General features: G+C 41.8%; 1 protein-coding gene across 1 annotated transcript in view; it reads left to right on the top strand.

Moving 5' to 3' along the window:
- mettl25 (methyltransferase like 25) overlaps positions 1 to 12,744 on the top strand; it is a 44,155-nt gene that overhangs the window by 21,624 nt on the left and 9,787 nt on the right. The window contains 3 exon segments of the mRNA XM_080851753.1: positions 8,444 to 9,019; positions 10,146 to 10,165; positions 10,167 to 10,306. Coding sequence (XP_080707879.1) covers positions 8,444 to 9,019; positions 10,146 to 10,165; positions 10,167 to 10,306 — 736 coding nt within the window.

Below are 12,744 nucleotides of genomic sequence, written 5' to 3'. Positions count from 1 at the left end.
TGTGTCAAGGGGCCATGTCAACCCATACCATAACCAGTCATTCAGCGTCGGAAAGACACGAGGGCAAAGGGCAAAACTGCCCCCAAGAAATATAGTTTTGCCCCTAAAATTACTAGGAGAGGGGCAAAAAATGCCCCCATCATTTTGTGTAATAATAATTTAATGAACGTGTCAAACATCGTAGCCTATATGACCCGGTCAGTTGCCATTAAAAGTTTTGATTTTCGCATTGACTGATTGTTGCGTGAAGAACCGAACGTTCTAACAAAAAATATTTGGAGTGCTTCCTAATCAGGGCCTCGTTTCCCAAAAACGACGTATCTTAACGGCCTACGTGGATTTTGGCGACATCGTAGACTCATCATTAAGTCGTAAGTGCGGCGTCAGGGAACCGCTCTGCAATATCCCTCTTACGACCGATTTCAAGTCCTTTTTAGCGTTCGGGAAACTAGGCCCAGACCTGTGACTGCGAGAGTGAGGAGAAATGAGCATCAGCACAGTCTCTGTCACCATGTCAGGTTCTAAAAGATACAATTCACACACCCAGCGACTGTCAAAAAATTAAAGTTAGATTGGCCTGGGGTGGAGGATGACGACGATAACGAGAAAAATACCTAATTTTCTTTTCAAGGCATGTCGGACTTGTGGACAACGAGTTGCCCAAGTCATTGTCAATCCAGCACAGGCACATTTTTCTGCTGACTTCATCAAGAGGAGCGAAAACAGAAATACATGGCCTTTCGTCACTAGGCGCCAAGCAACACGCCATCGCCTACGGTGAATGATAACTGGTAATAATACTTTTAGAAATGATTTAGTTTGGTTAAGCTAGTTTAATGTTAGTTAGCTAATGTTAGCTATCTCTCTGATCGTGCGTTAGCTACAAAGGCTTGCTTGCAAGCTAGCTTACTAGTCTTAACTGTATTTCCTGTAGGCCTACTATGGTAGGTACAACATGATTAAAGGTAAAACAAAAGTCCATAAATATAATGTGTTGTTATTATAAAAAAAGAACGGAAAAAAACTATTAATAGTTGAATAATGAAATGTAGTAATTAGGGCTGGGCAACAATGACAAATTTAAATCGCGATTAATAGCATGATTTCCCTGATTAATCACGATAAACGATAAATGATTCAAAAGTAATGTACAGTGCACATTAATGTTATCCTGTTCGTTATGAAAAAGAAAAAAAACTGGCCACAAAATCCTGAGCCATTATCATATCATTAAAACAGGCCATTTCTGAGGTAACAGCAGAAATATTTTACTTTCATCAGGGAGCAGCATAACCAGTCTATATTCAGTACCAAATGTCCCTGTTAGAGTGAGAAACCAGAAAACACTTTCAGTGCAGTTTGTCAATTCCTAGAACTTGACACTGTTATTTTAAATGTACTGCCATATGAACTAAAGTGCCATTGCATTTGTTGTGCAAACAAACATCAGCATTTAACATCAGCATTTGTATCTAGTAGCAGTTACTACTACAGAATTATTACTTGTTTAAACTAAACATGTAATAATTCAAATTATTTTATTATATTAGTAATATTCCTATTTTAAAAGAATACATATATCTCATGTTGCCATTCTGTATGCTGAGTATAATGATTTAACATAAATTACGTGCATGTGTGTATTCATTGCACCTATCTGTTCTGGTTAATGTTATTTTCATATGAAAACCCATGGTTATAATTATAATTGTTCATAAGTGAGCAGTGTCATAACTACATTGCTGCCGTTTATAACAAACCAAACCGCTTAAAAATCGGTTGAAAATTGAGCAAGTTATCGTTATTTAAAAAGTACATGTACCACTACCAACACAATGTTACGTGAGCGAGCTGACTGTGGCAAGATGGCCGCCAAGTGCGGACATTCAACTCCGTTGGCCGGCAACGCGACGAGACATCTGTATATATATATATATATATCTATGGTTTATCCGTTTCCGGTTTTGCGGCAGACTTTTACAAAATAAAAGCCAGATCAAGACCTGTGTCTTTCCCACTAGCCATCCAAGATATGCCCTATGTAGTTCTGTGTAACGGGCTGGAACACCCTGCAAAAATGGAAGAAAAGCTTTCACATGCATGACATGCCAGGTATACTGCAAAAAGACACCAAATAGTGTGTTGGCAAGCTTCTATCAGTGTCAGCTGGGCTGTTGGCGGTGGTTACAAGGTTTTTGCATGCCTTTTAGGTAGTTGGCGTACTAGTTTTGGAACAGAATTCCGTATTGCTGCTTTAAGCCTAAATAAGTGTGTTTATTATTTTGAACAAAGGTTAAATGTTTTTCACAAGTTTCTAAAAGTGCCCCCATTTTTTTGTGAAATGCCCCAAAAATTGCCCCCTAAAAAATATGTAAATTTCCCACCCTGCAGTCATTACATGTATAGTGCCACCTAGTTAAAAATTAAAAAGCAAAAATGAGGTGTTTTAATCGAATATATGTCAAAGTGCTCAAATTACCAAATTTGCCTGGGACATCAAGCCTGTAACTGTCTATCTTCGGTAGAGTTTTTGTCCATGGATGGAGCAAAATGGCTCTGTAGCGTCCCCTAGAACATTGCAAAAAACCCTGCGCATTGGGGTTATTTTGGCGTAGCTTGACGGAATTCGGTACACATCTTCATCATGCTTGGACGCACCAAAAAGTCTCTCAATGCCATGTTGGCAGGTCCACAGGAAGTCGGCAATTTTGAGTGGAAGATGCGTTTTGACTGCGTTTGCACACCTCACATCTGATCGAACTCCTCCGACAGCTTTAATGGTAACGCCTTGAAATGTGGTCCGGCTACTCTTCAGCCATGGGCGACTAAAAGTTATATTGGATTTTCTCATTAGTCGAAAGGTGTGGGCGTGGCAGACCCTCAAACTTGGCAGACTGCCACAAAACACAAAGTCTCTTATAACTGTTGCGTACATTGTTTGATACAATGCCTTCAAACGTGGTCAGGTTACTCTTCAGCAATGGTGAATTAAAAGTTATGAGAGTCTTTTACAAAGTTTGAAGGGTGTGGGCATGGCAGACCCTCAAACTATGCACTCTTCACAACTCCAGTCACTTATAACTTATGCCTATATTGTCGAAAGTGCACGAAATTGAAAGTGGTGGATCATTATGGGGGGCCATACAATATTTTTTTTTTAATGTGACTGTACACCAACTGGCCTGTAGGTGGGCTGACACAGTTTTCTACGAATATCCCGAGAACTGTAGGGCTTAGGAGGGCCACATGTTTATGTATGTTTGTCTAAAGGGGCCATGTCAACCCATCCCATAACCACTCATTTTATGTATAGCGCACCTACTTAAAAATGAAAAAGCAAACATGAGGTGATGTAATTGCAGGTATCTCTGGCTGACATGGTCAAAACTGCACCATAATGCATGGTCAAAACTGCAACAGATACACACACATACACAGTAGACATTTGTATGCACACATACACACACAGTAGACATATCTACGCATGCACAAATAATTCCTTTAATACATAAAAATGAAATACAAACCAATTTACACACACAAAACACATAAAAACACACAAACACACTGACAACCATGACTCATTCTGTGCCTAAACCTACTGAACAGTTCGGCGGTCATATTTTGTAACGCTTTGCGTTACGTCTAGTTACAAAGGGTCTTACAACTATTACATCGTCTATCTGTGACCTTGCTTTTTCTGACCACTTTTGTATTTTCTTTACAGCACTGGTACCTAAGGTTAAAAATAGTGCTGAATGTTTTATTAAGAAATGCTATCTTAACTCTGCAGCAGCTGAGAATTTCAAAATAATGATAACTAGACAAAACATAACTAGTACAAAAACGCCAGAGGCGGGGCCATCATGTGTTAATGATCTAGTAACTACTCTAAATACAAAATTAAGGACCACACTTGACTCTCTAGCATCATTGAAACAATGATGCGCTTGGCCCCTGTGGCTGGTGTCGCCTGATCAGAAGAGCGCTGGTCAGAGGTAGAGCGTGGCATCCAGGCTCGGAAAGCCTCGCTGCTCTTCTTCTCCGCCTCAAACTGGGCGGTAGGGATGGGCATAATTAATCGACGATCGATTAATTGATCATTAAGAATTTCATCGATAAAACTAATGCACGTTCTGTTGCGTAGTGTGAGTCTTGAAGGAATGCAATGGATTTCGCTATGTGGCAGCAATTAAAATTTTACCAAACAAGGGCAATGTTTGAAAAAGGCCTACTCCGTTACCTGCAAGTTTCCGTGTCTTTCAAAAGTAAACATGAAGAGGTCACGGCGTGTAGCGTGGGCCCATTTTGATTAAAAAAAATGACTTAGTTCATTGACAACACTGCGAAGCTGTGTATACGTACAAAGTACAACAGCTTACCGTGGCTAATTTAGCATCCCTACCTAACCTAGGAGGATTGCTGGCAAACTTGGCTTGAAGGATTCCAAAAGGTAGCCAAGCTAGCTAACTGGTTAATTTAAAAACGTGTGCTTTAACAGTTAGTTACTAGTTTTCAATACCTTCCAGGGTTATTGTTTCTGGTTAGAAAACCGGGGAATGACACTGGCACTGGTCAAGAATCATCTTAAAAGTTGACGTTTACTATCAGCTGTTATTCTAAGCACCTGGACTTGTAGGTTTAGGGCTTAACTATTAATATTCTCTTTACCGGTGAATTGAATGGCTTGTCGATAATACTGTTACTGTTTTTTTTAATGGAGCTTTGTTAATTAGCCTAATTCATTGTTAGGTAGGCTAACCGAGTAAATTGTGTTTATGAGCACCAGCTTCTAGCTGTCGGCACCGCTGCTTAAGAGTACAGCAGCGCATATTTTCAAGTGTAACCATTAAACGGATCCGGTTTAACTGCCACAAGAGTTGTCAATCTTGTTATAAAGATCTCATTGAGGAACACGCTGTGTTTCATCTGTTTTCACTGCATTTTAATATAGCCTATAAATAGTACATTTTTGATATCATTTTTTTAATGATTAATCGAAAATCGATCGTTAATTCTCCCGACGATCGATTAAGACAATTTAATCGAATGCCCATCCCTACTGGGCGGCCATCGTTTCCACGGACTCACCGAAGATCCCGTCAGTGGTGAGTGGCGAGTCTAGGAGCGGCGCCTTTTCTTTGTCGCTGAGCCTCGCCAGAGACAGCCAGAGCGAAGAGCGAAGAGTCGCGACAGAGGCGCCCATGACTCTCCCGTGTGCCTGCGCGGTGCAGCGGGTAAGGCGGAGAGAGAGGTCAGTAGCTCGGCGCAGCTCGGATACCACCTGGTGTTCGCCTCCCAACGACGCGGCTAGCTCAGTAAGCAGCTTTGCTTGGTAGCGCTGCAGGAGAGCAGAGGTGTTGGTGGAGCAGGCGGCTTGCCCAGCCGCCAGGTACGCCTTCTCAGGCAACGAAGCCTGGTGACGGGAAATCCTGGACGGCAGGGTGGGCTTCTGGCCGAGACGCGCTGTGGGAGCAGAGGGCGAGAGGTATGCAGCCACCGCGTCTTCTACCTGAGGGACGGAGAGGTAGCCGCTCTCCTTTGCCTGGTCGAGGTGGAGGTAGGCGGCGAAGCCTGGGACCGGGGCCCGTCCAAAGTAGGGTGTGGCCCAGGTCGCTGTGTGCTCCCTGTGCACCTCCACAAAGAAGGGGAGGGGGCTGGGAGCTGAGGCTGGAGGGCTGCCGTAGAACTCGCCGTCCAGCAGGGAAGGCTGCACGACGGGAGGTGAAGGGAGAGGGAGACCGAGGTAGGTCGCAGCCCTCAGCGCCACCTCGTGCAGTTGTTGGCCCAGGGTCCTGGAGGTGACGGGCAGCTGCTCGGCCACGTCCATCTCCTCGCTCTCAGACGAGAGCTCCTCGTGTTGGGGCAGGCTCTCGGTATCCAGTCCGAAATCCAGCTCGAGGGCAGGCGACTCCTCAAAGCAGGAGGGCAGTTCCACCGCCTCGCGTTCCTTGGTCACCAGCGGGGCGAGGTGGGGGATGGGAGAGGGGGAAGGGCTAGCGGGTGAGGCTACAGCTCGAGGGCGGTTGCCAGACACCACGCTGCTGGAAGCTGACGGAGCACGAAGACCGAGTGGGGGAGCCCCCCCAGTCGGCGCTGGAGTACGCGCACCAGAGCCGCTGCGTTGCCAGAACGCCAGGCGCTTCCGGACTCTGGCCAAATCCATTTTGGCACAGAGTTCACCGAGGGCAGCAGCTGCGTGGTCCTTGCCCAGGCAGCGAAGGCACAGGCGATGACGGTCCCCCTTCTCTCTGGCGTGCCCGCAGTCCGGGTACACCTGTCTGGAGGACATAACTGCAAAAAACAGGAATTAGTGCGAGTGAAGTAAAGTAACAAGCACTTAGCAGGTGGTTAGCAAGCTAGTCAGCGACTGGCTAGTAACAAGGTACAATACAGCGACTCGACAGAATAGCAGAATAAAACAAGCCAATAAACTCGTTGCACCCAGAGCTAGTGAAAAGGGATAAACCCAACTCACCGGCTACAAAGAGTTAGAAGCACACGAGGATAAATTAGCAAGTAGCAATAGCAAATTTCTTTGAGCATAACGAAGAGTGAGGTTAGGTACGGATACCTAACGTCGAAATTGGAAAAGAGGATGTTCATATGTCAAGCGCTGCTATTTATGCGCTCCTGAGGGGGCGGGCTCAGGAGATGATTGACATATTTCAGCCTTCCGGCGTGAATGAATAGTGTATTCGAATTGGAGCCGTGACAATGTCACGTCCCATCTGGTAATGTCGTAGTGTTCCTACGACAAGGAACCACAGTAGGCTAAGTTAACAAATATTGCCTAGGAAAAGTGATATGCGTGATAGCCCTATGAGCGTCTCCGCTGCGCAAATTAAAAGCTGTGTGTGTGTTTTGTGCTACTTAAACTAGTTCTAAAGTATGCCAGGGGGACTTTTTTTCCTCGCAATATTGAGATTTCGGAATATTGGCCTTTCGGAACACTGGGCCGTCCCCAGTGTGCCTACAGGACTTGTAGATCTGACACAAGGTACCCTGAGAGATTAGAGAGACACAACGTTTTTGTTCGCATTTCCAAAGCCCAAAACATAGGAGGAAAGTTGCAAGCTGTGAATTAAACAGTGTGGGAGACCCCACTCCCAACTCAATATATCGCCAAATACACATATGTCTGCTCCAAAACAAATTAAGCTGCTTGCAGTTAGCTAGCTATATATCGCTAGTTATGATGACTAACTATCTAGTTGAGAGAACATCCCCTTACAGTTATGGTTCATGGCAACTAGTACTATTACCATCAGAAGAACATAACTAGTCTCTCCAACAAATTTGTTAATGTTAAAATCAAAATGTTAATGTTACCCTCAAAATGCTAATGTTACTGTTTGAAAAATTGCACTCTGAGCTATCCTAGCTACTAGCGATAGCAAATGCCAGCTAGTTGCTAGGAGCTTAACACACAGCATCAATGTTGAACAAAACGTCCCAAAAGGCCATTATGAACTTTTTATATTTTAATCTGTGTAGCATTTTGTGAATGAGAAGCCTACTCCTGAGTATCCCATGGTATGCATAAAACACAACCTGAGAGCTATAACCTGGCGATCTGATACAAAGCCATAGCATTTAATCAGTATCATCAAGGCTCTGGATTGATTGCAAAATGTCTGAACGTCAGTTTCAACGGCAGTTTCCACGCCTATTGGCCTCCTCTCATTATCATATTGGGAACAACGAATGAATGAATAAATAAATAAATGCATGAATGAACTTCTAAAATAACAGAAAGAAGGAAAATAGCAAAATTGTGGTCAATGGGTGGAATCCTGTTAAAATCTTCCAGAAATTGGCTGTCCCTTTCAAGTGGGGGAGTTTGCATTGAAACACCTTGCAAAAGTGAGGGAACACTTGACACCCATGCTAAAACTGTGTGTTCTGGAGTTGAAATCACAGTAATAGTTTTTGGACAAAACTGACAGTAAACATTTTCAAAATGAAATGTTCAAGCTAAATTCCAGTTGTCCACATTTTCTAAAAAAAAAAAGTTAGTGAAGGGAATCTCAGTCTGCTGTAACAGAGTGCGTTGATTGCCTAGTAAGTTTGCTTAATTTCTTGTGTTTTTAATGTGGCTTCAACAGTAAAACTCTGAATTTCACCCTGTCATAAAACTACAACAGTTACCCAAGCAATCCACAAGGTGTTACCAGTTGCATGATCCTGTAGTCAAAACAACAGAAATACAGCTGCTACATGCATACATGCGAAAGGGGCTTTAGAGGCCACTGACCAACCACTGTTTGTAGTAGTATTTAAAAACTACACTCCTCATTTGCAAGCCAGTTAATCCAAAGCAAATAGTTAATTAATTAATGAATGAATACAATCACATAAAATAGATGAAAAGTGTTATCTTTACTGCTATTGCTGCATTACTTTTTTCCTCTAAACCCCACTATCTCTTTCTCTCTCTCAGGTCATAGATGTGGGCTCTGGGAAGGGCTATTTAAGCTCCCATCTCTCCATGCAGTATGGACTGCAAGTGTTTGGCATTGACTCTTCCAGCACCAACACACACGGAGCACAGGAGAGAAACCGTAAGATGAAGAAGTTCTCCAGAGGAGTTCACCATCTCAAGAAAGAGCCTCAGGAGAGTGAACGGTTGCCAAGAGATGGTCAGAAAGAGGTGCACAGGAAGACTGGGAAGGGAGCAGAAACTGAAGAGAGAAATACTACAGACTTCCAACGCATTCAGTTGAGTGCTGATGTAGAGGTGCCAGTGGATGTGAGCAGTCATCTCGGGGAGACTGTGGAATGTGCAGATGAGTGCATTACTGACCCTTTTCTCAGTGCCCTGTCTTTGAATGCTGTGGAACCCGTCTTGACCCGTGTCCCTCCCAATCAGATGAGCAAGGAGGAGAAGGAAAGGAGGAAGAGGGACAACTTGGAAAGAAAGTTGCAGAATAGAAAAAGCAACAGCAGCATCTTCTTACCACTGACCTCTTATGTCACTGCAGAAACTGAACTCCGAGAGATCATCCCTGAACTGGAGGTGAAGGACCTAATTTAAGACTTTACAGCTGCATACCTTATCCACAGTCCTTAAAGATATACCTTATCCATAGTCCTTAGATAGATACCTTATCCATAGTCCAGAGATGGATGCGCTACTGTTCAAAAGTTTGGACTCGCTAAGCAATTTATTTCCTTTTAGAGAAAATCCTATATTTTTTTTTTCAATTAGATTTTCAATTAGATTTTTTTTAAAGATAATTTTGTCAAATAAACAGCATTTTGTAGCTAATCTAGAGAACCTATTGCATGAAATCTCAAAACTTTCCTTTTTTGGTCATTTTTCTAGCTTTTGCTGTGGTCGGTCACATATAGTTTAACGATTAAGGTAGTGTTAATGTTGTACATGACTTGTAGCTGAAAGTGCTTATTTGAATGGAATGGAATGGAAAGACGTACAAGGGCTGATTTTCTTATGTTCACTAAACCTAAATCATAATGTTACAAAATTAGTAAACAATCATTTCAGCTTAAAATATCAGCCTATCAACCTTAATTTTGATGGTATGTGATCATGAAATGGGGATATTGACATGGCAGTATTTTAGGCTGTATGCCCTGTTTAACTGAACTATTCAGCTAGTCACTCAACATAATAACTCAACAAATCACTATACTGTTCCTTTGTCTTGTGTTGTTGCACTAGCTTGTTGTTTGGCTGTGTTTGCAAAGATATTAGTTTTGGGCCAAAATCAGAGTTTGCTAATGTTACCTAGATATCTAACATCATGGCTGAATATCACTCACCAACGTTCCATTCCCAAGAACAGACCTAGTGTCTGGAAAAGTGAATGCTGTTTAGGTACCTAGAGAATCTGCTTTTATGATGAAAAATGACTTGGGAATTATTAACTTAATCTAGATAATATTGGCAGTTGCTTGCTTTAAAGTTGAAACCCTGGAACATGGACTTGCAAGGGCAGAGTTAAGTGAGATTTGGGATGATGGCTTAATAATGATGAACTGTGTAACTAAATCGATCTGAGTAAAACTAACATATGTCATTTTTAATAGATATATTAGGTAAAAAGTTACAATCAGTAGTTAACATGATTTTTTTCATGTCAGCTACTATAAACTAATCGCTACTTTTGTTTCCCATGTAGGATGCGGTCATGGTTGGTCTCAAGCACACTGCGCATGTTTGTTGGCAGACAGGAGCTACGTGCCATCTGCAGTGTGGGATGTTGCTACAACCTTCTCTCAGAAGAATTTGACCAGAAAAGGGGGCTTACCCTGGTTACAGGCGAAATGCAGCCCATTCCGAGTAAGTCACAAGACATCACTAATTAAACTATTTGAACAGAACTTTCACTGTAACTTTCACTCAACATCCCTCCAATCAGCTGGCTCAGACACATCACATGACTTAAATGTTAGCTATGCTTCACATAGACTCATAGAAGAAATAGTTAATTGGCAATCAAGTCCCTCATACAGATTGTATTCACATACTTTGGCATAACATCTCACCCACATTGCACAGACCCTCCAGGATTTTGCAATGTCGCGATGGCGCCAATTCACGGCAATTCAACGATTACCCGCGAATTCAGCGCGAGGTAGCAATTTTAACACATCACCGCAACTTTCCCGCAAATTTGACAAATCATTGTCGTCTCCCACAACTTTCTCCTGCCCAGCAGACACAGTGCAGACACTAGCAGAGTTCTAATCCGTTGTAAAAAATGAGAATGGCTACACCAGGCATGGAAATTAAACGCAGATTTATGTGTAGGTTGAGATATTCATTACATTTTATTCAGTCTTACTTGTGGTCCTTTTGCACTTCCAACAGGTGCACTTCGTTGTGGATAAGTAAATCCTACTGTTCCCCCTACGTGTTTAGCATAACGTAGCATAACTAGCTATGTTTTAAGATAACTGTCCAACAGCTGTTGCCATTCCCACGAGACGAACATTTGAATGGTGTCAAAGGTAAAGTCCTGTGTTCGTTTCCATAACAACAATACAAACAATATACATTTTCTGACCTAAATAAGCAGAGAGCAGAACAGCCTATTATGCTAATTTTTTATAGTACTGGTAATCTTTTGTTTGGCATGTTGGTAAGGTTATTTAGAGGACCATTTCTCAACGGTTTGGTTCTTTAGAGAATGTTTGTTTATTAATTATTTATTTTTCAACTATAACTAGAAAATGCATTTCCTGAAGGAAATACCAGTGCATGAAATGCAAAAGTTAAGAAAGAACGAATAAAAGAAAAGTGAAAGAAGGAAGGAAGAAAGGAAAGAACAGTAAAAGAAGGAAAGAAGAGTGGAAGAAGGAAAGAAGAAAGGAAAGAAGAGTGAAGAAAGGAAAGAAGAGTGGAAGAAGGGAAGAAGAGTCGAAGAAGGAAAGAAGAGTGAAAGAAGGAAAGAAGAAATAAAAGAAGAGTAAGAGAAAGAAAGAAGAGTGGAAGAAGGGAAGAAGAAAGGAAAGAAGAGTGGAAGAAGGAAAGAAGAGTGGAAGAAGGGAAGAAGAGTGGAAGAAGGGAAGAAGAAAGGAAAGAAGAGTGGAAGAAGGAAAGAAGAGTGGAAGAAGGGAAGAAGAAAGGAAAGAAGAGTGGAAGAAGGATAGAAGAGTGGAAGAAGGAAAGAAAAGTGGAAGAAGGAAAGAAGAGTGAAGAAATAAAAGAAGAGTGGAAGAAGGGAAGAAGAGTCGAAGAAGGAAAGAAGAAAGAAAAGAAGGGTTAAAGAAAGAAAGAAGATTGGAAGAAGGGAAGAAGAAAGGAAAGAAGGGTGGAAGAAGGAAAGAAGAGTGGAAGAAGGAAAGAAGAAAGGAAAAAGATAAGAAGAGTGGAAGAAGGGAAGAAGAAAGGAAGGAAGAGTGGAAGAAGGATAGAAGAGTGGAAGAAGGAAAGAAAAGTGGAAGAAGGAAAGAAGAGTGAAGAAAGAAAAGAAGAGTGGAAGAAGGGAAGAAGAGTCGAAGAAGGAAAGAAGAAAGAAAAGAAGGGTTAAAGAAAGAAAGAAGATTGGAAGAAGGGAAGAAGAAAGGAAAGAAGGGTGGAAGAAGGAAAGAAGAGTGGAAGAAAGGAAAAAGATAAGAAGAGTGGAAGAAGGGAAGAAGAAAGGAAGGAAGAGTGGGAGAAGGAAATAAGAAAGTAAAGAAGAGTGGAAGAAGGAAAGAAGAGAGGAAGAAACAAAGTAAGGAAAGAAGAGTGAACAAGAGTGGCTCTGGATAAAGACAGTAAAGAGAGAGTGAAAATATTGAAAGAAGGAGAAAAAAGAGTGAAGCAGAGAGATGGAGTGTGAGAGAAAGTAGAGTGAGAGTGATAGAGAGAAAGAAGGAGAGAGAGAAAAAAGTAGAGTATGGAAGGTGTCTATTAATATTCCTAGTTATACAGTTGAATGGAGAGGGACAGAGAGAAGAGGATCATTGGAGGCTTGGCGCAGCTGGCAGTGAAGCACAGGTGCAAGCCAGTTTAATGACCCTATTATGATGTCATAATGGCCCAATGTAAGTCAATAGGAAAATTTAGATTCGTTTTTCTTTAATAACTTAAAAAGTTATTAAAGAAAAAAAATACATAGCATAAGTGTCCTTTACAAGACCTATGCAGCAAAGTTTGAATGAAGTTTCTACGTTAAGCGGTTCGAGCTGAATTAATCGCAGAAAAAGGTAAGAAGAACTAGAAAATGCATTTCCTGAAGGAAATACCAGTGCATGAAATGCAAAGGTTAAGAAAGGAAGAAGAAAAGAAAG

This window comes from Sprattus sprattus (genome assembly GCF_963457725.1).
Source record: "Sprattus sprattus genome assembly, chromosome: 14".
NCBI classification, from domain to species: domain Eukaryota; kingdom Metazoa; phylum Chordata; class Actinopteri; order Clupeiformes; family Clupeidae; genus Sprattus; species Sprattus sprattus.
The sequence above is the reverse complement of the archived record's forward strand: the minus strand, read 5'-3'. Positions and strand labels throughout refer to the sequence as shown.